Consider the following 27709-nt stretch of genomic DNA (forward strand, 5'->3'; position numbering starts at 1 on the left):
AATTTATACTGCAGTGCCTCGTCATTAACACTTTCTTTTAAGTGTCCGAATTGTACAGCTCTAATTCCCCCCACACAATTCCTTTTATGGCTGCATATATATCCACAACTGATATGGTAGAATGCAAGAATTTAACAGTCATTATCTGCTGGAGCATGCCTAGAAGCAAATACGCTGCTGTATACTAAAATACAATGCCTGTGTTTCTGATGTTAAACACTGATGGGGGGGAGGGGGGTGGATCGGTCTACTCCAGAGAGCACAGCTATGTAAGTCTTTTTGCTTATTTTTGAAAATTGTTTTAAAATACTTGCCAGCAATTTTTAAACAATTTTTTTATGCAAACTATTTTTTACTTAATTAGTCCTTTCAGAATATGCACAGATCTCAACATGTTTTATGGCACTTTAAATACATATTTCTATATATATGCCTATATATACCTATACCTGCATATCTATTCCTATAGATATATAGGTATAGATATTTATTTTACATGAACAGGGCCACATATATATATATATATATATTTAACAATAAAAAGTACATTATTTTCTTTTGCACATTGCGTTTCTCAATTTAGATTTTAACGTGGTCGGGTTAGCACACATGAAACTTTAGTATTCTTAAGGCACTTATAGAAATATTACATATACATATATAACCAGACCCGCATTAAATTCAAGTGCACTTGAATGAACGGGTTTACTTTCAACTTGTAATGCATGTGCTACTTCAGACGCACACAAATTCCCATCATAAACCCCTTATCGATTGAGTGTAAAAGTTAGCATTCCACTCGCATAATGGCCGTAAAAATTAATAATTAAAATATTTTAAATTGAAATTCCAGCTAAAAACAAAATTATTCCATGTTCCTTATAGTTGTGCACACCACGGAAGCTCTCAGAGGAATTACTTCTTATGCAGTTCTCCACAGTAGTTATAAAGAACTGATTTGCTTGCATTAGGAGGATAATTTTATGTGTGCCTTGGGCACCAAAAAATAATAAATGCGTTACTAGGCGATTAAGCAAGGTGCACAGTAGATAATCTGACAGAAGAAAGGGTAATTTAACCTTTTTTGCAGGCGCACAAAAGCGTGTAGCAAGTGCAATGCAACTGGTAGCATTTTACAGATGAATTTCAAGAGTTTTTTAGGTGCATATCACATTGATAAATAAGAGATTACAATTGTGTGAACATTTTCAGCTGCAAAATAGGAAAGGTTTCTGCAAGTGTCGATTGTCCTCAAGATTTCCAAAAACCGTCACCAAAGAAGTTTAAAGGAGACTGTCACAAGTTCAGAAAATTTCTCGATCATGGTGGTTTTCATTTTCTGATGAGAGAACCAAGGTTGCATTTATTATATCCTTATTGTTTAATTGATTACTACCCTGGGCTTCTCCACTGCTTGATTCTAATCACCCATCTTTGTGAAATCTGAATACATTTGCTAATACTATGTGACTGGTTTTCGATGAGCCCAATTTTTTGCTACAGCTGAGGCCACTTCACTTAAGTTTATGCTGCTGAGTTCCGACAGTGAATTGCAGAAACTTCTTGGAACCAATCTGCTTAGAGATTTCATTTTTGAAGACCACTTTTAGATTTTATCAAGTAATGAGACTGCATTGTACATTCTTATTGACCCATTGCTCATGCGCAAAACACAAGAGCACGTACCGCCAAGAAATAACTGAGAACTTGAATACCATGAAGATCCTTGTGACGAAATAGGGGAGGGGGCAAGGGGACATTTTAAACAGGTAGAGGCGGAAAAAGTAAGTAGTATTACTTCTAAAATATTAATGTGACACATATGGGCTATAGTGGAAAATATTAAGCGTTTGGAACTTTATAGGATGGACTTATGAAGCTTTTTGGGTTGACTGTCCCTTTAAGCAGTTTATTTAATCGTCCACCTTCATAGAAAAAGCACCCATATTATTTGTAATAAAGAAAGATTGCTGTCTGAGACCTTGTATAGATTACAAAAAGCTTAATAAAATTACAATAAAACATTATCCATTTCCTCTATTTCCTGAACTTTTAGAGAGACTTTGTTTCAGCCAAGATATTCATCAGACTTGATCTAGGAGGAGATTATAATCTAGTCCAAATTAGACTTGGTAACGAGTGGAAAAATGATAGTCTGCATGATTTCTAGAACCAGTTTGATGTAGCTTATCTAGAGGGCATATTCATCTTCCCTGAAAACATGGAAAATCACAAGAAGCAGGTTTGCATGGTTCTTGAGCAACTTTACCAAAAAAATAACTTTACATCAAATTAGAAAAATGTGAATAAAAAAACAAAACAAGGAACCAGTTCTTTGGCTAAATAATTTATCCAGATGGTTTACTTATGGTTCCATTAATTAATTGATTAATGCATCATGTGACGGCCAACGGCCAATCACAAAATTCATATACATATACTGTGATCTCTTGCACATGCTCAGTAGAAGCTGGAACCCAAAAAAGTGTGCATATAAATAGAGTGTGTACATGTTCATAATGAAAGTGAATAGGAGAATTGTTTGGAATTGAGTGCTCTATCTGAATCATGAAAGTTTAATTTTTGACATCAGTGTTCATTTAAGATTATGCCATGATTTAAACTGGCAGGTCACCAAGGTATAAGAAAGACTTAAGAGCTGTTGTCTCAGTCTTTTTGCTGGCCTAAGCATCAGGAGAATGTTCAGAAATAGACATGTGCAATCTGTATTAATCCGAATATTGCCTAATTTGTGCATTCAGTACCGCATGAACAAATGTCTGCCTGCACAAATTAGAAGAATAACAAATTAATGTATTAATTAAATTTGTTAATACATTCTTTATTCATTTATCTTTTAATGAACCCACCCACAATATTAAGATCTACACAGTCATATGCTATATAACCCCTAAACCACCACAACCCCATTGTAATAACATCCTGCACTATATTAACCCCTAAACCATCACACAACCCCTATTACAATATAATACTCTATTAATCCCTAAACAACCACAACTCCAATCGCAAAATATATCCCCCTAACCCTATTAACCAACACAACCCCATTGCAATAAACCCCCTACACTACTTACCCCATAAAACATCACAACTCCCATCACAATACACCCCCTACACACCCCTATGCTATTAAACCCTAAACCACTACAACCCCCATTGCAATAAAACACTTACACTTTGAACTCCTTAACCACCACAACCTCCATCACAAAACCCCTACATTATTTAACCTCTAAACCACCAAAACCCATCACAATATAAACCCCCTACTCTATTAACCCATAAACCACCACAACCCCAATCATAATATAACCCCCTACAGTTAATAGTGTAGGGGGTAATATTGTGATGTGGTTAATAGAATAGGGAGTTTACTGTGATGGGGTTTGTAGCTGTTTAGGAGTTAAATAGTGTAGGAGTTAAATAGTTAAGGTAAGATGTTTACTATTGTTTTTAAAAGCAAACAAATGTTTGTTAATGAAATTTACCAGAATCAAATAAAATGTCTAAGCCAGACGAACCTGAAAGGGTTTAAAATTTCAGAATGAATGATTAGTCCAAACAGAATGTCTATTCAGAAATATGTTTTGTCATGTGACACCTATGCCAAAAACAAGACTCCTCCTTCTCACCCTATAGGTCATTTACAATCTCTTCCTGTCCCTACTCATACCTGTGGCTCAATTTCTATGGATTTTATTGTGTAGCTACAATATTGGCTGTAGTTGACCGTTTAACCAAGATGTTTCATTTTATTGCTGTTATTGCCTTCCACCCACAAACTAATGGAGAAGCTGAACAATATTTATGATGTTTCACAAATTATCTGCAGGGTGACTGGTTTGACTTTCTACCTACTGCTGAATTTGCTTACACACACAATTCTACTTCTCCGACTCCATTCTATGGTTCTCACCCCACATTCATTGTTAATCAACCTACCATGTGTGCTACATCTACAGCAGAAGAAGACTTACAGCTTTGCATAACTCTCAAGAACTTTTAAAGTAAACCCTTAGCAAATCTCAGCAATACTATATGAAAACTGCATATTGGAAAGATTACCAAATGTATAATTTTGCAGATAAAGTTTGACTCTCTACAAAGAATCTCAAGCTTCATGTTCCATCTTAAAAAGTCAAAACTATGAAATAACTGAGCAAATTAATCGTTACCTTCCGCTTAAAATTCACTGGCAAAATTAAAATACATCCTGTTTTTAATTCTGTATAACTTAAATCTTTCCATGAAAATTTTTACCTCCTCCAGTTCCTGAACAAATTGATAATAATACTGATAAATATGTTGTGGGAATTGTTTTGGACACAAGACTTTTCTAATTGCAATGTATGGCCCATTTGCAGGGTTATGGGCCTGAAGAGAGATCATGGGAACCAGTTGAAAAAAATCCTGCTTCTCAATTATTTAGAGCTTTCAACTTCAAGTCTCCATCTGAACTAGGTCAAAAGGAGAAATACTGTGAAGAGCTGTCCTTGCCTGGTATTGAACTTTGGTCTCTCTGTTCTTTTGCTACGTCCATTTGTCATACTGAATTTAGATATTTTCCTGTGCTCTGATAATCTTTTACCTAGATCTGCATAATTACATCATTTGCCTGCACCTGATCATGTGACTGCTTTAGGCCCATTAGAACCCATTTAGAGAGAGAGATGTATGTATTGGGTACTTGTAAAGTGCAGCTAATCACCCTTAAGGGTCTCAAGGCACTGCTCATTTTATCAACCTTGGAAGAATGAAAGGCTGAGAGGACCTCGCTGGGGATCAAACCTGCAACCCTTGGGTTGCTACAGAGCTCAGCCACAGTGCCTTAGCATGCTGAGCTATCTGTCCGGCTTGGATTGTATATGTGTGTGTGTAGATATATATATTTATATCTTGTAAATAAAAACATAAACATAAGGAATTTCGAGTATTTCTATTAAAACCAAAATAAAACAAATTAAATTTAAATAAAATAGATTGCATGTTTCACCATATTTGATTGGGAATGGCTCAAAAGTGCATATATGTGTATATATGTGTTTATATGTATGTGTGCACATACATATTTACACATGTATACACATACACACACATATACAAACACTTTCACATATAACATATCTTTTTTAAACATTTTAAAAGCTTTTTTATCAATATTAAAATGCTATTCTTTTTTTATTAAAAAGTGTATATAATATAGAGTATATATGAGTTGTTTTATTTAATTTTTTTTTATTTGTTTTGTGATTTTTTTTTAACCCTTACATTTTACTTCAGGTTTCAAGTTGAGCTAAATATTCTAGCGCATGCTTCGTATTTCGATTGAGCGCAACCTATAACTAGTGATGTCCCGAATTGTTCGCCGGCGAAAAGTTCCCGGTGAACATAGCTTGTTCGCGCTCGCAACGGCAGGAGAACATATGCGATGTTCGATCCGCCTCTTAGTCGTCATCATTGAGTAAACTTTGACCCTGTATCTCACAGTCTGCAGACACATTCCAGCCAATCAGCAGCAGACCCTCCCTCCCAGACCCTCCCAGCTCCTGGACAGCAGCCATTTTAGATTCATTCGGAAGCTGCTTTCTTAGTGAGAGGAGGGACAGTGTAGCTGCTGCTGATTTAATAGGGAAATTGATAGCTAGGCTAGTGTATTCAGTGTCCACTACAGTCTTGAAGGACTCATCTGATCTCTGCTGTAAGGACAGCCCCCAAAAAGCCCTTTTTAGGGCTAGAATATCAGTCTGTTTTTTTTTTTCCCTGTGTAATCTAATTGCAGTTGCCTGCCTGCCAGCGTGTGTGTCAGGCTCACAGCGTATACTGTTCCCACTTGCCCAGTGCCACCACTCATATCTGTTGTAACAGTAGTGTAAATTTAAAAAAAAAAAAACTGTTTTGACTGTGAAACATCAGTCTGCTAGTGTAATCTAATTGCAGTTGCCTGCCTGCCTGCCAGCGTGTGTGCCAGGCTCACAGCGTATACTGTGCCCACTTGCCCAGTGCTACCACTCATATCTGGTGTAACAGTAGTGTAAATTAAAAAAAGAAAAACTTTTTTGACTGTGAAACATCAGTCTGATTGTGTAATCTAATTGCAGTTGCCTGCCTGCCAGCATGTGTGCCAGGCCCACTTGCCCAGTGCCACCACTCATATCTGTTGTAACAGTAGTGTAAATTTAAAAAAAAAAAACTTTTTTGACTGTGAAACATCAGTCTGCTAGTGTAATCTAATTGCAGTTGCCTGCCTGCCAGCGTGTGTGCCAGGCCCACTTGCCCAGTGCCACCACTCAAATCTGGTGTAACAGTAGTGTAAATTTAAAAAAAAAAACTTTTTTGACTGTGAAACATCAGTCTGCTTGTGTAATCTAATTTCAGTTGCCTGCCTGCCAGTGTGTGTGCCAGGCCCACTTGCCCAGTGCCACCACTCATATCTGTTGTAATAGTAGTGTAAATTTAAAAAAAAAAACTTTTTTGACTGTGAAACATCAGTCTGCTAGTGTAATCTAATTGCAGTTGCCTGCCTGCCAGCGTGTGTGCCAGGCCCAGTGCTACCACTCATATCTGTTGTAACAGTAGTGTAAATTTAAAAAAAAAACTTTTTTGACTGTGAAACATCAGTCTGCTAGTGTAATCTAATTGCAGTTGCCTGCCTGCCAGCGTGTGTGCCAGGCTCACAGCGTATACTGTGACCACTTGCCCAGTGCCACCACTCATATCTGGTGTAACAGTAGTGTAAATTAAAAAAAAAAAACTTTTTTGACTGTGAAACATCAGTCTGCTTGTGTAATATAATTGCAGTTGCCTGCCTGCCAGCGTGTGTGCCAGGCTCACAGCGTATACTGTGCCCACTTGCCCAACGCAGAGAGAGGAGTCTGAAGAAGAGGAGTCAGAGGAGGAAGGTGGCTTTGTGGAGGTGGAAGACCAAACACAGCAGGCGTCCCAGGGGGCTTGTTGTCACCTTTCGGGGACCCTTGGTGTTGTGCATGGCTGGGTGGAGGAAGAGACCTTCAATGACATCAGTGAGGACAAGGAACGGGACATGGCTAGCTTGGTATCCAACCTTGTGCAAATGGGGAGTTTGCGGTTGTGCAAATGGACTGTTTGCGGTTGTTTGCGGTTGTTTGCGGTGCGTTAAAGGGACAGTCTAGGCCAAAATAAACTTTCATGTTTCAGATAGAGCATGTAATTTTAAACAATTTTCCAATTTACTTTTATCACCAATTTTGCTTTGTTCTCTTGGTATTCTTAGTTGAAAGCTTAACCTAGGAGGTTCATATGCTAATTTCTTAGACCTTGAAGCCCACCTCTTTCAGATTGCATTTTAACAGTTTTTCACCACTAGAGGGTGTTAGTTCACGTATTTCATATAGATAACACTGTGCTCGTGCATGAGAAGTTATCTGGGAGCAGGCACTGATTGGCTAGACTGCAAGTCTGTCAAAAGAACTGAAAAAAGGGGCTGTTTGCAGAGGCTTAGATACAAGATAATCACAGAGGTTAAAAGTATATTATTATAAATGTGTTAGTTATGCAAAACTGGGAAATGGGTAATAAAGGGATTATCTATCTTTTAAAACAATAAAAATTCTGGTGTAGACTGTCCCTTTAAACAGGGAGTTTGGTCTGTCACTGTGAAGCGGGCGTAACCCTTACACTACCTGATCGATACATCATCATACCTGATGTTTTAAAGCACGTTATTCCAAACAATTTAGCAATGTTAGGTGATTTATGCCCTTTATGGCTTAAAAACAGACTCTGCATCAGCTATGTAATTTTCCATGGGAGTTTTGCCATGGATCCCCCTCCGGCATGCCACAGTCCAGGTGTTAGTACCCTTGAAACAACTTTTCCATCACTATTGTGGCCAGAAAGAGTCCCTGTGGGTTTTAAAATTCTCCTGCCTATTGAAGTCTATGGCGGTTCGCCCGGTTTGCCCGTTTGCGAACAGTTGCGGAAGTTCGTGTCTGCGTTCGCGAACGCAAATTTTTAGGTTTGCGACATCACTACCTATCGCCTAGATTTAGAGTTTTGCGTTAGCCGTCAAAACCAGCGTTAGGTGCTACTAACGCTGGTTTTGGGCTACCGCTGGTATTTAGAGTCGTGTAGGTAAGGGTCTAAAGCTCACTTTCCAGCCGCGACTTTTCCATACCGCAGATCCCCCTACGCCATTTGCGTATCCTGTCTTTTCAATGGGATCTTTCTAACGCCGGTATTTAGAGTCTTGGCTGAAGTGAGCGTTAGAACTCTAACGACAAAACTCCAGCCACAGAGAAAAGCCAGGAGTTAAGAGCTTTCTGGGCTAACGCCGGTTCATAAAGCTCTTAACTACTGTGCTCTTAAGTACACTAACACCCATAAACTACCTATGTACCCCTAAACCAAGGCCCCCCACATCGCCGCCACTCTAATAAAATTTTTTAGCCCCTAATCTGCCGACCGCACACCGCCGCAACCTACATTATCCCTATGTACCCCTAATCTGCGGCCCCTAACACCGCCGACACCTATATTATATTTATTAACCCCTAATCTGCCGCCCCCAACGTCGCCGCCACCTACCTACAATTATTAACCCCTAATCTGCCGACCGGACCTCACCGCTACTCTAATAACTGTATTAACCCCTAAAGCTAAGTCTAACCCTAACACTAACACCCCCCTAAGTTAAATATAATTTAAATCTAACGAAATAAATTATTTCTTATTAAATAAATTATTCCTATTTAAAGCTAAATACTTACCTGTAAAACAAACCCTAATATAGCTACAATATAACGAATAATTATATTGTAGCTATTTTAGCATTTATATTTATTTTACAGGCAACTTTGTATTTATTTTAACCAGGTACAATAGCTATTAAATAGTTAATAACTATTTAATAGCTACCTAGTTAAAATAATTACAAAATTACCTGTAAAAAAAATCCTAACCTAAGTTACAATTAAACCTAACACTAACACTACACTATCAATAAATTAATTAAATAAAATACCTACAAATAAATACAATTAAATAAACTAACTAAAGTACAAAAAATAAAAAAAGAACTAAGTTACAAAAAATAAAAAAATAATTTACAAACATTATAAAAATATTACAACAATTTTAAGCTAATTACACCTACTCTAAGCCCCCTAATAAAATAACAAAGACCCCCAAAATAAAAAAATGCCCTACCCTATTCTAAAATAAAAATTGAAAAGCTCTTTTACCTCACCAGCCCTTAAAAGGGCCTTTTGCAGGGCATCCCCCAAAGAAAACAGCTCTTTTGCCTGTAAAAAAAACATACAATACCCCCCCAACATTACAACCCACCACCCACATACCCCTAATCTAACCCAAACCCCCCTTAAATAAACCTAACTCTAAGCCCCTGTAGATCTCCCTACCTTGTCTTCAACACGCCGGGTATCACCGATCCATCCACAAGAGGCTCTGAAGTCTTCATCCAAGCCCAAGAGGGGCTGAAGAGGTCCATCATCTGGCTGAAGAGGTCCATCATCCGGCTGAAGTCTTGATCCAAGCGGGGGCTGAAGAGATCCATCATCCGGCTAAAGTCTTGATCCAAGCGGGGGCTGAAGAGATCCATCATCCGGCTGAAGTCTTGATCCAAGTGGGGGCTGAAAAGATCCATCATCCGGCTGAAGTCTTCTATCAAGCGGCATCTTCAATCTTCTTTCTTCCGGATCCATCTTCATCCCGCCGACGCGGAACATCCATCCTGGCCGACGACTTCCCGACGAATGACGGTTCCTTTAAGGGACGTCATCCAAGATGGCGTCCCTCGAATTCCGATTGGCTGATAGGATTCTATCAGCCAATCGGAATTAAGGTAGGAAAAATCTGATTGGCTGATGGAATCAGCCAATCAGATTCAAGTTCAATCCGATTGGCTGATCCAATCAGCCAATCAGATTGAGCTCGCATTCTATTGGCTGTTCCAATCAGCCAATAGAATGCAAGCTCAATCTGATTGGCTGATCCAATCAGCCAATTGGATTGAACTTGAATCTGATTGGCTGATTCCATCAGCCAATCAGATTTTTCCTACCTTAATTCCGATTGGCTGATAGAATCCTATCAGCCAATGGGAATTCAAGGGACGCCATCTTGGATGACGTCCCTTAAAGGAACCGTCATTCGTCGGGAAGTCGTCGGCCAGGATGGATATTCCGCGTCGGCGGGATGAAGATGGATCCGGAAGAAAGAAGATTGAAGATGCCGCTTGATAGAAGACTTCAGCCGGATGATGGATCTCTTCACCCCCGCTAGGATCAAGACTTCAGCCAGATGATGGATCTCTTCAGCCCCCGCTTGGATCAAGACTTCAGCCGGATGATGGATCTCTTCAGCCCCCGCTTGGATCAAGACTTCAGCCGGATGATGGACCTCTTCAGCCAGATGATGGACCTCTTCAGCCCCCGATTGGGCTTGGATGAAGACTTTGGAGCCTCTTGTGGACAGATTGGTGATACCCGGCGTGGTGAAGACAATGTAGGGAGATCTTCAGGGGCTTAGTGTTAGGTTTATTTAAGGGGGGTTTGGGTTAGATTAGGGGTATGTGGGTGGTGGGTTGTAATGTTGGGGGGGTATTGTATGTTTTTTTTTACAGGCAAAAGAGCTGTTTTCTTTGGGGGATGCCCTGCAAAAGGCCCTTTTAAGGGCTGGTAAGGTAAAAGAGCTTTTCAATTTTTATTTTAGAATAGGGTAGGGCATTTGTTTATTTTGGGGGGCTTTGTTATTTTATTAGGGGGCTTAGAGTAGGTGTAATTAGCTTAAAATTGTTGTAATATTTTTATAATGTTTGTAAAAAAAAATTATTTTTTTTTGTAACTTAGTTTTTTTTTTATTTTTTGTACTTTAGTTAGTTTATTTAATTGTATTTATTTGTAGGTATTGTATTTAATTAATTTATTGATAGTGTAGTGTTAGGTTTAATTTTAGATAATTGTAGGTATTTTATTTAATTAATTTATTGATAGCGTAGTGTTTAATTGTAACTTAGGTTAGGATTTATTTTACAGGTAATTTTGTAATTATTTTAACTAGGTAGCTATTAAACAGTTATTAACTATTTAATAGCTATTGTACCTGGTTAAAATAAATACAAAGTTGCCTGTAAAATAAATATAAATGCTAAAATAGCTACAATATAATTATTTGTTATATTGTAGCTATATTAGGGTTTATTTTACAGGTAAGTATTTAGCTTTAAATAGGAATAATTTATTTAATAAGAAATAATTTATTTTGTTAGATTTAAATTATATTTAACTTAGGGGGGTGTTAGTGTTAGGGTTAGACTTAGCTTTAGGGGTTAATACAGTTATTAGAGTAGCGGCGAGGTCCGGTCGGCAGATTAGGGGTTAATACTTGAAGTTAGGTGTCGGCGATGTTAGGGAGGACAGATTAGGGGTTAATACTATTTATTATAGGGTTATTGAGGCGGGAGTGAGGCGGATTAGGGGTTAATACATTTATTATAGAAGCGGTGAGGTCCGGTCGGCAGATTAGGGGTTAATAATTGTAGGTAGGTGGCGGCGATGTTGGGGGCGGCAGATTAGGGGTTAATAAATATAATATAGGGGTTACAGATTAGGGGTACATAGGGATAACGTAGGTTGCGGCGGTGTACGGAGCGGCAGATTAGGCGTTAATAGTATAATGCAGGGATCAGCGATAGCGGGGGTGGCAGATTAGGGGTTAATAAGTGTAAGGTTAGGGGTGTTTAGACTCGGGGTTCATGTTAGGGTGTTAGGTGTAGACATAGGAAGTGTTTTCCCATAGGAAACAATGGGGTTGCGTTAGGAGCTGAACGCTGCTTTTTTGCAGGTGTTAGGTTTTTTTTCAGCTCAAATGGCCCCATTGTTTCCTATGGGGGAATCGTGCACGAGCACGTTTTTGAAGCTGGCCGTGTCCGTAAGCACCGCTGGTATTTAGAGTTGCAGTGGCGGTAAATTATGCTCTACGCTCCCTTTTTGGAGCCTAATGCAGCCATTCTGTGAACTCTAAATACCAGCCGTATTTAAAAGGTGCGGGGGAAAAAAAGCACGCGTAGCTAACGCACCCCTTCTAACGCAAAACTCCAAATCTAGCCGTATAACTTTAAACTTGTAATATCAGTGCTTTTTATCCATTGAAAGTATAGGTTGCGCTAGAGAGATATCAGCTGCGCTAACCCTTCTTTGGTAAATGGGATTTACCATGGACTTGTAATTACCTCCGACCTAATATCAGCACATTATTTAGCTTGCCTCCATACAAAAAGAAAGCAGCTCGATCCTCCTTTTCCTACAGAGCACCACAATTATGGAGCGACCTCCCGCACACTTTCAAACCTTCCCCAAGCCTAAAATCCTTTAAGAGATCCCTCTCTACATATCTCAAAACAGAATGCACCTGTCATGGTTGATTATATATTTCCTACCTGTTCTATGTTAAATTTTGCATATATTATGTACTATTATTGTTTTTGTATTTTATTGTACCCTATTGTAACAATGCAATGTTTTGTGGACCCAGGACATACTTGAAAACGAGAGAAATCTCAATGTATCCTTCCTGGTAAAATATTTTATAAATAAATAAATAATTTCATGTTGCGCTCGAATGTTAGCACAGTCCAGCAATATTGCTTATCGCGTCCTGCGCTACACTTGTAATATAGCTCAAAATTTGTTCAAAAAAGGAAGGAACATCGGTAGGAAGGGAAAGGAGAGAAAAGAAGAGAAAAGATAAGCAGATGATAATGGTGGAATATGATATGGTAAGAGTGCACTTTTGATAAAGCATCACTTGGACATATATTTTTAAATGTGTAATGTTTTAATAGAGTGAAAAAACTTTTTTTTTTTGTTTTGGGAGAAGTAGAAACATAGTGAAAAAATGTTAAAACAGAAATAAAGATGGCTACTGAAAATGGTTTAGAAGAATTTATTATATCTTTGTAAAATAAAAAGAATAATTCAGAAGTTAAACACTTGGATAAACTGTGTATGTATAAATGTTATCATTTTCATAGTGATATTGTAATGTCGTCTAAGCATATAAAGCACTATGAACACAGACCAGCACAAGCTGAATGTCTTACTGAAGCTAGTTTAGTAGAGAAATTGAATAAAAAAGTGGCAAAAAGTGAAAGATTTAGAGAACTGTTCACAAAGACAGGACATAAACAGGTTTGCCTAAAAAACTTTAATTTTCTGCAGTAGAGATTCTTTAACTCTTTTTAGTTACATCTTTACCAATGTTTTCTCATTGAAAGAATTTGTAGATCCAGCCCTGAAAGAGAAATGATAGATGGAATTAGATTTATAAGGAAAGTGATTCTTTATTTACTACATTTTTAAGACAAAGTGAAGATACTGCAAAAAATTTTCAATAACAGAGACTTTCAAATATATTATTATTATCACTTATATGAAAAGCACAAATTATATATTTCAAGATTTTTCAGATAATATTTTGAATAAAAATAAGATATTGTTACAAATTTGTGGAAATCTGATTAATGAAGATTATGGGGCTGATTTATCAAGCCCCGTATGTATCGGTTTCCGCGCGAGCCTTCAGGCTTGCCGGAAACAGGAGTTAAGAAGCAACACTCGTAAGATCGCTGCTCCTTAACTCGTCTGCCACCTCTGAGGGGGCGGACAGCAGTAAGCCCGATCGGATATGATCGGGTTAATTGATACTCCTGCTAGCGGCTGATTGACCGCGAATGTGTAGGGAGCGGCATTGCACACTCATTTCACTAGAAATGCTTGTGCAATGATAAATGCAGACAGTTTATGCTTTCGGCATTTATCGATGTGCGGCGGACATTAGTAAATCGGCCCCTAAAGGGCATCAACTGACTGCCTGTCTATCATAAGATTGGAAGAATATTTCTCTATTATAGAATATAAACAGGAATTTTTGACTGCAGAAACTAATTAGACACTTTTTTTTCTTTAAGAGTGAAGACTAAAGATTACATATAATTATATGAATGTTTTTGATTTTTCTCCCTTTTCATCTTTCCTCTTTGTCTCTCTAGGTCTGTCTTAAGTACTACAAACAAGAAAAATCTAAGATGTTTTCAATTTTATTTAAGAAAAATGTTGATTATAAGATGTTGTGCTAATATACTGTGACAGATTTAAAAATCAAAGATTTGTGATTTGTTATATTTAAAGCGACATGAAAACCAAATTTTTTATTTCAGGATTCAGATAGAATGTACATTTTTAAACAAACGTTCCATTTTACTTCTATTATAAAATGTTATTAATTATCTTTGTGTGTGTATATATATATATATATATATATATATATATATATATATATATATATATATATATATTGGAAAAAAGAGTACTGGAAGGAATTCAGCGCCAGTTAGTGTGCCCACCAAAAATATATATTATTATATTTTGAATTAATAAACATTAAATATGGCAATATTGAGTGAAATTATATCTTTAATCAAAGGGAAACATAAAGATAAAGATAATAATGGTAATAGTCCCAAATTGAAGGATACTGATGCAGATAGTAGTGGTAATAGTCCCAAATTGCAAGATGAGAAAGTGATTCTTAAGGGTTCAGAAGTTCCAATCAGATTGAGCTCGCATTCTATTGGCTGTTCCGATCAGCCAATAGAATGCGAGCTCAATCTGATTGGCTGTTCGGATCAGCCAATCGGATTGAACTTGAATCTGATTGGCTGATTCAATCAGCCAATCAGATTTTTCTAACTTAATTCCGATTGGCTGATAGAATCCTATCAGCCAATCGGAATTCGGCGGACGCCATCTTGGATGACGTCATTTAAAGGTACCTCATTCGTAGTACAGCAGTCGGCCGGGATGGATGCTCCGCGGCGGCGGAGCGAAGAAAGAAGATTGAAGATGCCGCCGGAAGAATGAAGACTTTGCTGCCGCTTGGAGGAAGACGTCGCCAGAGGAAGAATTCTTCTTTGCCGCTTGGAGGAAGACATCGCCCGGATCGGATCAGGAGTTCGGCCCGGTGTGGTGAAGACAAGGTAGGGAGATCTTCAGGGGGGTAGTGTTAGGCTTTTTTAAGGGGGGTTTGGGTGGTTTTAGAATAGGGGTATGTGGGTGGTGGGTTGTAATGGGGGGGGGGGATTGTATTTGTATGCAAAAGAGCTGAATTCTTTGGGGCATGCCCCACAAAAGGCCCTTTTAAGGGCTGGTAAGGTAAAGAGCTTTGAAATTTGTTTAATTTAGAATAGGGCAGGGAATTTTTTTTATTTTGGGGGTTTATTATTTTATTAGGGGGCTTAGAATAGGTGTAATTAGCTTAAAAATCTTGTAATCTTTTTTTTATTTTTGGTAATTTAGTGTTTTTTTTTTTGTGATTTAGTTTAGTTAATTTAATTGTATTTTTAGATAGATGTTTGTAGTTTATTTAATTTATTGATAGTGTAGGTGTATTTGTAACTTAGGTTAGGATTTATTTTACAGGTAATTGGGTAATTATTTTAACTAGGTAGATATTAAATAGTTAATAACTATTTAATATCTATTATACCTAGTTAAAATAATTAACAATTTACCTGTAAAATAAATATTAACCCTAACATAGCTACAATGTAATTATTAATTATATTGTAGCTATCTTAGGGTTTATTTTATAGGTAAGTATTTAGATTTAAATAGGAATATTTTAGTTTATAAATGAATTAGATTAATTTAATATAAATTTAGTTAGGGTTAGATAGAGTTAATATAGTTAATATAAATACTATAGTAACTATATTAACTATATTAACCCTAATATAATTAGGGTTAATATAGTTAATATATATAATGTAATACCTATATTAACTATAATATACTTAGGGTTAATATAGATAATATAGCTGGCGGCGGGGTAGGTAGATTAAATTAGGGGTTAATCATTTTAATAGAGATGGCGGCGGTGTAAGGGGCTTACATTAGGGGTTAATAATTTTAATATAGATGGCGGCGGTGTTAGGGGCTCACTTTAGGGGGTTATAGATATAATATAGCTGGCGGCGGGGTCCGGGAGCGGCGGTTTAGGGGTTAATAGCTTTTTTATTGTTAGGCTAGTGAGGGGGGATAACGGATAGAGGGTTAGACGTGTCGGGCTATGTTAGGGAGGCGTGTTAGACTTGTCGGGCTATGTTAGGGAGGCGTGTTAGACAGTGCGGGTGTTTTAGACTTTAGTCAGGTTTTATAGGCGCCGGCAGATTCTAACGTGCCGCAAGTCACTGGCGACGCCAGAAATTTGTACTTGCGCAGATTTCTGGACATCGCTGGTTTGTCAGACTTACGGCACGTTAGCATCTGACGGCGACATATATGGGATAGCTCGAGTTGCGAGCTGAAACTGCGGGCGACGCCGGTTCCCTCGCTTGCGCCGCAAACTGCGATCTATATCGTATCGCGCCCTAAATCTATTAACAACATACAAAGTAACTTTAAAAACAGTCTTCAAAAGTTTTGAAAGGCTTGAATTGGGGAAAAAAACTACAAAAAGTAACGTAAAGAACTTACTGATGGATTGGAATTTAACAAACTTTGAGAGACAATGGGATAATTATATTTCTGCTTATATTTTTACCTTTCAGGAAACGAATATAGGCGGTACACAATTTGTCCCACCACAAGCATTACGACAACATTTCAGCTCTCGTTTACATTGGCTGTCATAAGAGCACATCATAGCGCATATGCCAACGGATCCGGGTTTTATGCTGGGGCAGAGACCTGACTTTTTGCCTGAAAATACATAAAATCAATGCTGTTATATCAAGTGAAGGTGTAATAAATAATAGAAATATGGTTATAAAAGGTTACTTTACTTAAAAGGATATGAAAGCTAGATTTTGTCTTTCATGACTAAAGGGACACTGAACCCAAATTTTTTCTTTCGCGATTCAGATAGAGCATGCAATTTTAAGCAACTTTCTAATTTACTCCTATTATCACATTTTCTTCATTCTCTTGGTATCTTTATTTGAAATGCAAGAATGTAAGTTTAGATGCCGGTGTTCTAAAGTAATCCATCTACCGCGTAGGAATGTGACTACAGCGTCACTTCCGGTGACTTGAATCAGCTGCTTGAGGTTTGTAGCGCTCACTGCGCATGCGCTAGAGGCCCAACCTTCTTAAAACAGCTGATGACAGACGGATGCATGACATCGGGTTTTAGCTATGAAGTGTCACTATGAGATGCTCAGTGTTCACAGGGAATGCACTATCAGGTTTTAGCTATGAAGTGTCACTATGAGATGCTCGAAGTTCGCAGGGAATGCACTGATGATGATCTCAAGAAGGTTGCATTAACCCCTTGGCTGTCCGCTCACCCTGAATTAAGTAACAATAAATTAACAAACCGCAACCTCACAACTATCACTGACGTGGAGGCAATAAACAACAGCCTCATGTTTACCCAAGCCTTACATCTACCTTGGTCATAAGAACAGAATAGATTGCAACCTCACATCTTGTGCACTGCAACCCACAGGCTTATTTTTTGTTTCCAAAATTTGATTCCAGACTACAGATTTACATGAACTTATCGCCGTTAGAGCTCACTATATCTGTGTCCACACTACATAAGGAAAGCAAACTAGGGCCTAGATTTGGAGTTTTGTCGGTAACGACCCGCGTAGCTAACGCCGGCTTTTTTCTGGCCGCACCATAAAAATAACTCTGGTATTGAGAGTCCACATAAAGGCTGCGTTAGGCTCCAAAAAAGGAGCGTAGAGCATATTTAACGCAGCTTCAACTCTCGATACCAGAGTTGCTTACGCAAGCGGCCAGCCTCAAAAACGTGCTCGTGCACGATTCCCCCATAGAAAACAATGGGGCTGTTTGAGCTGAAAAAAAACCTAACACCTGCAAAAAAGCCGCGTTCAGCTCCTAACGCAGCCCCATTGTTTGCTATGCGGAAACACTTCCTACGTCTGCACCTAACACTCTAACATGTACCCCGAGTCTAAACACCCCTAGCCTTACACTTATTAACCCCTAATCTGCCGCTCCGTAAACCGCCGCTACTTACATTATCCCTATGTACCCCTAATCTGCTGCCCTAACATCGCCGACCCCTATATTATATTTATTAACCCCTAATCTGCCCCCCACAATGTCGCCTCCACCTGCCTACACTTATTAACCCCTAATCTGCCGACCGGACCTGAGCGCTACTATAATAAAGTTATTAACCCCTAATCCGCCTCACTAACCCTATAATAAATAGTATTAACCCCTAATCTGCCCTCCCTAACATCGCCGACACCTAACTTCAATTATTAACCCCTAATCTGCCGACTGGAGCTCACCGCTATTCTAATAAATGTATTAACCCCTAAAGCTAAGTCTAACCCTAACACTAACACCCCCCTAAATTAAATATAATTTTAATCTAACGGAATTAATTAACTCTTATTAAATAAATTATTCCTATTTAAAGCTAAATACCTGTAAAATAAATCCTAATATAGCTACAATATAAATTATAATTATATTATAGCTATTTTAGGATTAATATTTATTTTACAGGTAACTTTGTATTTATTTTAACCAGGTACAATAGCTATTAAATAGTTAAGAACTATTTAATAGCTAAAATAGTTAAAATAATTACAAAATTACCTGTAAAATAAATCCTAACCTAAGTTACAATTAAACCTAACACTACACTATCAATAAATAAATTAAATACAATACCTACAAATAACTACAATGAAATAAACTATCTAAAGTACAAAAAATAAAAAAGAACTAAGTTACAAAAAATAAAAAAATATTTACAAACATAAGAAAAATATTACAACAATTTTAAACTAATTACACCTACTCTAAGCCCCCTAATAAAATAACAAAGACCCCCAAAATAAAAAAAATGCCCTACCCTATTCTAGATTACTAAAGTTCAAAGCTCTTTTACCTTACCAGCCCTGAACAGGGCCCTTTGCGGGGCATGCCCCAAGAAGTTCAGCTCTTTTGCCTGTAAAAAAAAACATACAATACCCCCCCCCAACATTACAACCCACCACCCACATACCCCTAATCTAACCCAAACCCCCCTTAAATAAACCTAACACTAAGCCCCTGAAGATCTTCCTACCTTATCTTCACCATACCAGGTTCACCGATCGATCCAGAAGAGCTCCTCCGATGTCCTGATCCAAGCCCAAGCGGGGGGCTGAAGAGGTCCATGATCCGGATGAAGTCTTTATCCAAACGGGGCAGAAGAGGTCTTCCATCCGATTGAAGTCTTCATCCAAGCGGGATCTTCTATGGTCATCCATCCGGAGCGGAGCGGCAGGATCCTGAAGACCTCCGACGCGGAACATCCATCCTGGCCAACGACTGAACGACGAATGACGGTTCCTTTAAATGACGTCATCCAAGATGGCGTCCCTCGAATTCCGATTGGCTGATAGGATTCTATCAGCCAATCGGAATTAAGGTAGGAATATTCTGATTGGCTGATGGAATCAGCCAATCAGAATCAAGTTCAATCCGATTGGCTGATCCAATCAGCCAATCAGATTGAGCTTGCATTCTATTGGCTGATCCGATCTTCAGCCACCAGATGATGGATTGCCAGCCCCCGCTTGGGTTGGATGAAGATTTTGGAGCCAGGACGGATCGGTGATACCTGGTGAGGTGAAGACAAGGTAGGATGATCTTCAGGGGCTTAGTGTTAGGTTTATTTAAGGGGGGTTTGGGTTAGATTAGGGGTATGTGGGTGGTGGGTTGTAATGTTGGGGGGGTGTATTGTATGTTTTTTTTTACAGGCAAAAGAGCTGAACTTCTTGGGGCATGCCCCGCAAAGGGCCCTGTTCAGGGCTGGTAAGGTAAAAGAGCTTTGAACTTTAGTAATTTAGAATAGGGTAGGGCATTTTTTATTTTGGGGGTCTTTGTTATTTTATTAGGGGGCTTAGAGTAGGTGTAATTAGTTTAAAATTGTTGTAATATTTTTCTTATGTTTGTAAATATTTTTTTATTTTTTGTAACTTAGTTCTTTTTTATTTTTTGTACTTTAGTTAGTTTATTTCATTGTAGTTATTTGTAGGAATTGTATTTAATTTATTTATTGATAGTGTAGTGTTAGGTTTAATTGTAGGTAATTGTAGGTATTTTATTTAATTAATTTAATGATAGTATAGTGTTAGGTTTAATTGTAACTTAGGTTAGGATTTATTTTACAGGTAATTTTGTAATTATTTTAACTAGGTAACTATTAAATAGTTCTTAACTATTTAATAGCTATTGTACATGGTTAAAATAAATACAAAGTTACCTGTAAAATAAATATTAATCCTAAAATAGCTATAATATAATTATAATTTATATTGTAGCTATATTAGGATTTATTTTACAGGTAAGTATTTAGCTTTAAATAGGAATAATTTATTTAATAAGAGATAATTAATTTCGCTAGATGTAAATTATATTTAACTTAGGGGGGTGTTAGTGTTAGGGTTAGACTTAGCTTTAGGGGTTAATACATTTATTAGAATAGCGGTGAACTCCAGTCGGCAGATTAGGGGTTAATAATTGAAGTTAGGTGTCGGCGATGTTAGGGAGGGCAGATTAGGGGTTAATACTATTTATTATAGGGTTAGTGAGGCAGATTAGGGGTTAATAACTTTATTATAGTAGCGGTGCGGTCCGCTCGGCAGATTAGGGGTTAATAAGTGTAGGCAGGTGGAGGCGACGTTGAGGGGGGCAGATTAGGGGTTAATAAATATAATATAGGGGTCGGCGGTGTTAGGGGCAGCAGATTAGGGGTACATAAGGATAACGTAGGTGGCGGCGCTTTGCGGTCGGCAGATTAGGGGTTAATAAGTGTAGGTAGCTGGCGGCGACATTGTGGGGGGCAGATTAGGGGTTAATAAATATAATATAGGGGTCGGCGGTGTTAGGGGCAGCAGATTAGGGGTACATAAGGATAACGTAGTTGGCGGTCGGCAGATTAGGGGTTAAAAAAAATTAATCGAGTTGCGGCAATGTGGGGGGACCTCGGTTTAGGGGTACATAGGTAGTTTATGGGTGTTAGTGTACTTTAGAGTACAGTAGTTAAGAGCTTTATAAACCGGCGTTAGCCCAGAAAGCTCTTAACTACTGACTTTTTTCCTGCAGCTGGAGTTTTGTCGTTAGATGTCTAACGCTCACTTCAGACACGACTCTAAATACCGGAGTTAGAAAAATCCCATTGAAAAGATAGGATACGCAATTTACGTAAGGGGATCTGCGGTATGGAAAAGTCGCGGCTGAAAAGTGAGCGTTAGACCCTTTTTTGAGTGACTCCAAATACCGGAGGTAGCCTAAAACCAGCGTTAGGAGCCTCTAACGCTGGTTTTCACGGCTAACGCCAAACTCTAAATCTAGGCCTAAGCATACAAACAAGGCAATGGCCCCAAACGGCAGCGTAGACAACAGACACTGGTGTTTTAAAATAAGTTGTCTACCAATTAGCTAATGCAATATCTGTTATCTCTGTATCAGCTGTTTGTAGGAGGTTGGGCCTCTACCGCATGCGCAGTGAGTGCCACAAACCTCCAGCAGCTGATTACACGTCACCGGAAGTGACGTAGTCGCGCATTCCTATGGTAGACAACTTAATTTAAGACACCGGCCCATTTTTGGTGAACAGACTGGGTTGGCTTGCTGATTGGTGGATAAATTCACCCACAAATAAACAAGTGCTTTCCATGGTTTGAACCAAAAAAATAGCTTAGATGCATTCTTTTTCAAATTTGGGTTCAGTGTCCCTTTAATATAGAGCATGCCGTTTTAAACACCTTTCCAATTTACTTCTATTATCTGATTTGTTTTGTTCTTATGGTATCCTTTGTTGAAAAGCATACTTAGGTAGGAGCAGCAATGAACAAATTAGAGCTAGCTGCTAATTGGTGGGGCACATATATGCCTATTGTCATTGGCTTACCTGATGAGATCAGCTAGCTCCCGGTACTGAGTTGCTGCTCTTTGATGATAAAAATAAATTGGAAAGTTGTTTAAAATTGTAAGCTATATCTGAATCAGGAAAATAAAAATGTGGGTTTCACGTCCCTTTAAGATAATCAGATACTTTGTATTCAGGAATATTTTTATCATGTGCATAAACAGCAGAACTAGAACTCAACACACATTGTAATAAAATGAGATTATAGATATACAGTAGATTCTATTGATTTCAATGTGCGGCACTAGAGAAATCCCTACATTATTTAATACATCTTATACGGACATCACAAATAAGCATCCCAATCATTTAAAGAATTTTATTTTAACCCCTTAATGACCGCAGCACTTTTCCATTTTCTGTCCGTTTGGGACCAAGGCTATTTTTACATTTTTGCGGTGTTTGTGTTTAGCTGTAATTTTCCTCTTGCTCATTTACTGTACCCACACACATTATATACAGTTTTTCTCACCATTAAATGGACTTTCTAAAGATACCATTATTTTCATCATATCTTATAATTTACTATAAAAAACATTATAAAATATGAGGAAAAAATGGAAAAAAACACACTTTTTCTAAATTTGACCCCCAAAATCTGTTACACATCTACAACCACCAAAAAACACCCATGCTAAATAGTTTCTAAATTTTGTCCTGAGTTTAGAAATACCCAATGTTTACATGTTCTTTGCTTTTTTTGCAAGTTATAGGGCCATAAATACAAGTAGCACTTTGCTATTTCAAAACCACTTTTTTTCAAAATTAGCGCTAGTTACATTGGAACACTGATATCTTTCAGGAATCCCTGAATATCCATTGACATGTATATATTTTTTTTTAGAAGACATCCCAAAGTATTGATCTAGGCCCATTTTGGTATATTTCATGCCACCATTTCACCGCCAAATGCGATCAAATAAAGAAAATTGTTCACTTTTTCACAAATTTTTTCACAAACTTTAGGTTTCTCACTGAAATTATTTACAAACAACTTATGTAATTATAGCATAAATGGTTGTAAATGCTTCTCTGGGATCCCCTTTGTTCAGAAATAGCAGAGATATATGGCTTTGGCTTTGCTTTTTGGTAATTAGAAGGCTGCTAAATACCACTGCGCACAATATGTGTATTATGCCCAGCAGTGAAGGGGTTAATTAGGGAGCATGTAGGGAGCTTCTAGGGTTAATTTTAGCTTTAGTGTAGTGTAGTAGACAACCCCAAGTATTGATCTAGGCCCATTTTGGTATATTTCATGCCACCATTTCACCGCCAAATGCGATCAAATAAAAAAAACGTTAATTTTTTCACAATTTTAGGTTTCTCACTGAAATTATTTACAAACAGCTTGTGCAATTATGGCACAAATGGTTGTAAATGCTTCTCTGGGATGTCCTTTGTTCAGAAATAGCAGACATATATGACTTTGGCGTTGCTTTTTGGTAATTAGAAAGTCGCTAAATGCTGCTGCGCATCACACGTGTATTATGGCTAGCAGTGAAGGGGTTAATTAGGTAGTTTGTAGGGAGCTTGCAGGGTTAATTTTAGCTTTAGTGTAGATATCAGCCTCCCACCTGACACATCCCACCCCCTGATGCCTCCCAAACAGCTCCCTTCCCTCCCCCACCCCACAATTGTCCCCGCCATCTTAAGTACTGGCAGAAAGTCTGCCAGTACTAAAATAAAAGTTTTTTTTTGTTTTTTTCTAAAAGAAAAAAAAAAGCATATTTACATATGCTGTGTTTAGGATCCCCCCTTAGCCCCCAACCTCCCTGATCCCCCCAAAACAGCTCTCTAAGCCTCCCCCTCTGCCTTATTGGAGGCCATCTTGGGTACTGGCAGCTGTCTGCCAGTACCCAGTTTGCACACAAACAAATGTTTATTTTTTTATTTTTTTTTATTTTTTTTGCAGGGCACCCCACGGTCCCCCACGGACCAACCCCCACCACCTAAATGACTCCTAAGGATTTTTTTTTACATTCTAGGTCCCACTTTTATTTTGTTTTAGGACACATTTTTCTGTAGTGTAGCGGTTCCCACCCGCTCCCTCCCCGTGCACGCGCACGCCCGCGGACTCCCCCGCCCACGATCCCGCCCCCCTCCACATGACCAGGGCCATCGATGGCCGCCACCCACCTCCCACACCGGCTCCCACCCACCAACGATACCGGCCATCGATGTCCGGTGCAGAGAAGGCCACAGAGTGGCTCTCTCTGCATCGGATGGCCGTAGAAGGTTATTGCAGGATGCCTCCATATCGAGGCATCACTGCAATAACCGGAAAGCAGCTGGAAGCGAGCAGGATCGCTTCCAGCTGCTTTCCACACCAAGGACGTGCAGGGTACGTTCTCAGGCGTTAACTGCCTTTTTTCTGAGGACGTACCCTGCACGTCCTCAGTCATTAAGGGGTTAAACAAAGGAACAACTTTCTATGTGCATAATGATTACAGATGTTTTGCCATTAATGATAGCAGTGGAGATCAGTTTTCTATGTAACAAAACTCTTTCTAGTTAAAATGTATGGAATGGGAGATGATTTTTTTTTTCCCCAATACAACATGGATTATATGTTATTTTAGCAACAATGTTTGATGTGCATAAAAGGCAGAAAATTTAGCAGCATTTCTATGTAAAAAATAATTTACATTTTTGCTCACTCAATCAAAGAAACATCCCCCCCTTTAAATCACTTACCATACCCTTACTGTATCCTGATAAAGGGCCAGATTACAGGTGGAGCATTAAATATCGTTTTCACAGAAGCAATATTTGCACTCCACTGTGTAATACCAGTGCAGGATAATGTGCGCTGGTATTACAAGTTAACAGCAATGCGAATGCAAGCTCACGTTCACATTCCTGGGAAGCATTGCGCTCACGAGAGGCTTCTATAGGAGTCTCGTTCTGATCCCGTCAGAGACGATGGTGGCGTGTTTTTGAATATATATGTATAGGTCTATATACATATATATTTATGTGTTAATATGTGTATATACACATATTAACACATAAGCTTATATCATATACATATATATTTACAGGGAACATACAGTTCCCATAGACCGCAATGTTAAGGCACTTTTCAGTGTCGTTTTTTTTCTAACACCCCACTCCCACCAAAAGCCCCAAAACTGCCTAGTGTAGTTGTTTTTTATTAAATAAAAGCTACATTCTATAGTAAGAAAACAGAAATGACTTGTAACTATAAGGTGTTTAGTGTCTCTTTAATGGCATGAAAATTTATTAATCAATTAATGTATTTAGATTTATTTTTTGTTACAAGCTGCAGAGTATAAAATGTATGAGAATTTGCTTTTTAAGGTTTATTTGTGTACTAGGCAATAAGCCTGCCCAGAGGGCAGTTTATTGAAAATTACTGAAAATAATAAACAAATTTATATATATATATATATATATAAAAAAAAATTAAACCTAATCTAATTAATACCCCTATTAAAATAACCCCCCTCCCAAAATTAAAACACCCCCTAATCTAAACTAAACTACCAATATCCCTTAAAAGGGCCTTTTTGTAGGGCATTGTCCTAAGTTAAACAGCTCTTTTACCTTAAAAAATTACCAATTACCCCTAACAGTAACCCCCCCACCCAACGAACCCTCCAAAATAAATAAACCTAAGTTTAAGCTACCCATTGCCCCTTTTACAAACAGCTCTTTTGCGCCCATAAAAAAAAAAAAAATTTAATCTAAAAAAACAAAAACCCAGAAATAGGTACTCACAGTTCCTGAAGTCCGGGGGCGAAGGTCTTCTTCCGGCGATCACGGAGCAGGACCGGCTGTTGCAGAGCAGGACTGTCTTGGAGGTTCCCCCACATACTAAATATTGAATGCAAATCAAATCAGCCAATATGATTTATTTAGCTCTCATCATGATTCCAAAATGTCAGCCAATAGAAATGCAAGGGACCCCAATATAAATGGGGTAACTTGCATTCAATCTTCAGTGTACGGCGGCGACCGCATGAAGAGGAACCTGCTCCGCGATGGCCGGTCTTGCTCCACGTTCATCTCCACTCTGCAATAAGAGCTGATTGCCCTTTAGGGGCAATGGGTAGCTTAGTTTTTTTAGACTTAGTTTTTTTTATTTTTGGGGGTTGGTTGGATGGGGGTTTTAGTGATGGGGGTAACTGGTAGTTTTTTGTTTAGGTAAAAGAGTTGTTTAACTTAGGGCAATGCCCTACAAAAGGCCCTTTTAAGGGCTATTTATAGTTTAGTGTTAGTGTTTTTTTAGATTAGGGCTTTTTTTATTTTAATGGGCAGCAAAAGAGCTAATTGCCCTTTTAAGGGCAATGCCCATACAAATGCCCCTTTAGGGGCAATGGGTAGCTTAGGTTTTTTTAGTGTTAGTTTTTTTTATTTTGCGGGGTTTGTTGGTTGGTTGGGTTATGTTTTACTGTTAGGGGGGACTTAGTATTTTTTTTATGTAAAAGAGCTGTTTATTTTCACAGGGGTATTAGATTAGGTTTAATTTATTTCTATTTTTGATCATTTTTTTTATTTTTTTCTGTAATTTTAGACTTTTTTATTTTTTATAATTTAATCTTAAGTTTTATTTTTAAATTAATTTTAGGATTTTTAATTTTAATTGTAGGTTATTATTAGGTTTATTGCGATGGGGGGTTGGCGGTTTTGGAGTTAATAGGTTAATTAGGTTTATTGCGATGTGGGGGGTTGGCGGTTTAGGGGTTAATAGGTTAATTAGGTTTATTGCGATGTGGGGGTTTGGCAGTTTAAGGGTTAATAGGTTAATTAGGTTTATTGCGATGAGGGGGTTTGGCGGTTTAGGGGTTAATAGGTTAACTATGTTATTTGCATTGTTTAATTTGCGGATTAGGGGTTAATTACTTTATTATTTTGGGATATGGGGGTTGGCGGTTTAGGTGTTTGTTAATATTTCTTGCAGTGCTTAGGTTTTTTTTGTTGTTATACTTTGTGCTGGCGGTTAGGTTTTTTTTTATTGTGTGCGGGTGACTACGTGTTTTTTTGTTAATATTTTGTACGGGTGGTTGCATGTTTTTTTCCTTAAAGGGACAGTATACACTCATTTTCATATAACTGCATGTAATAGACACTACTATAAAGAATAAGATGCACAGATACTGATATAAAAATCCAGTATAAAACAGTTTAAAAACTTACTTAGAAGCTGTCAGTTTGGCTCTGTTGAAAAGGTAGCTGGAAAGCCCACTGCAAGTGGCAAATAAGACACTCCCCCCCCTCCCCCTTCTTTTGCATATGAAAAGACCCTTTACACAAACAGGAGCAAGCTGGAGAAGGTAGCTGACGGTATTCACATAAAACTTTGGGGCTTGGTTAGGAGTCTGAAAATCAGAGCAATGTTATTTAAAAATAAGTAAAACTATAGATTTATTTAAAAAAAAAACTTTATGGGCTTTATAAATAGATCATCTACAAAACATTTATGCAAAGAAAAAATGAGTGTATAATGTCCCTTTGTTTGAATACGCTGCATCCAGGGGGATTCCAAAAATGGCAGGGGTGGATTCTTTCACCACCCTGCCATTTTCAGAATCCACCTGGATGCAGCTTCATTGCATCCAGGTGGATTCTTTTGGCTGCACGCGCAGCCAACATTCCTCTTTGGATGCGTGCACAACTGACGACGGCGACGGACGCGCTACAAACGTGATTATAGTATAGATATGAATGAGCTGATTTTGTGTTTTGAAGCCACAACCTAATA

At 38.1% G+C, this 27709-nt stretch overlaps 1 protein-coding gene across 2 annotated transcripts in view; it reads right to left on the reverse strand.

Annotated features, from left to right (window-relative positions):
* Positions 1 to 12949: 12949 nt before the first annotated feature.
* LOC128636577 (WAP four-disulfide core domain protein 3-like) overlaps positions 12950 to 27709 on the reverse strand; it is a 58086-nt gene continuing 43326 nt past the window's right edge. The window contains exons 8-9 of one of the 2 annotated variants that reach the window (XM_053689574.1): positions 16621 to 16778; positions 12950 to 13311 (exon numbers count right to left, since the gene is read on the reverse strand). In XM_053689574.1, the coding sequence (XP_053545549.1) occupies positions 16624 to 16778 (155 nt within the window). In that variant the 3' untranslated portion in view covers positions 12950 to 13311; positions 16621 to 16623. The remainder of the gene's footprint in view (positions 13312 to 16620; positions 16779 to 27709) is intronic. The other variant, XM_053689580.1, reaches the window with a different exon arrangement.

The sequence above is a fragment of the Bombina bombina genome, chromosome 1, assembly GCF_027579735.1.
Source record: "Bombina bombina isolate aBomBom1 chromosome 1, aBomBom1.pri, whole genome shotgun sequence".
Classification (NCBI taxonomy): Eukaryota; Metazoa; Chordata; class Amphibia; order Anura; family Bombinatoridae; genus Bombina; species Bombina bombina.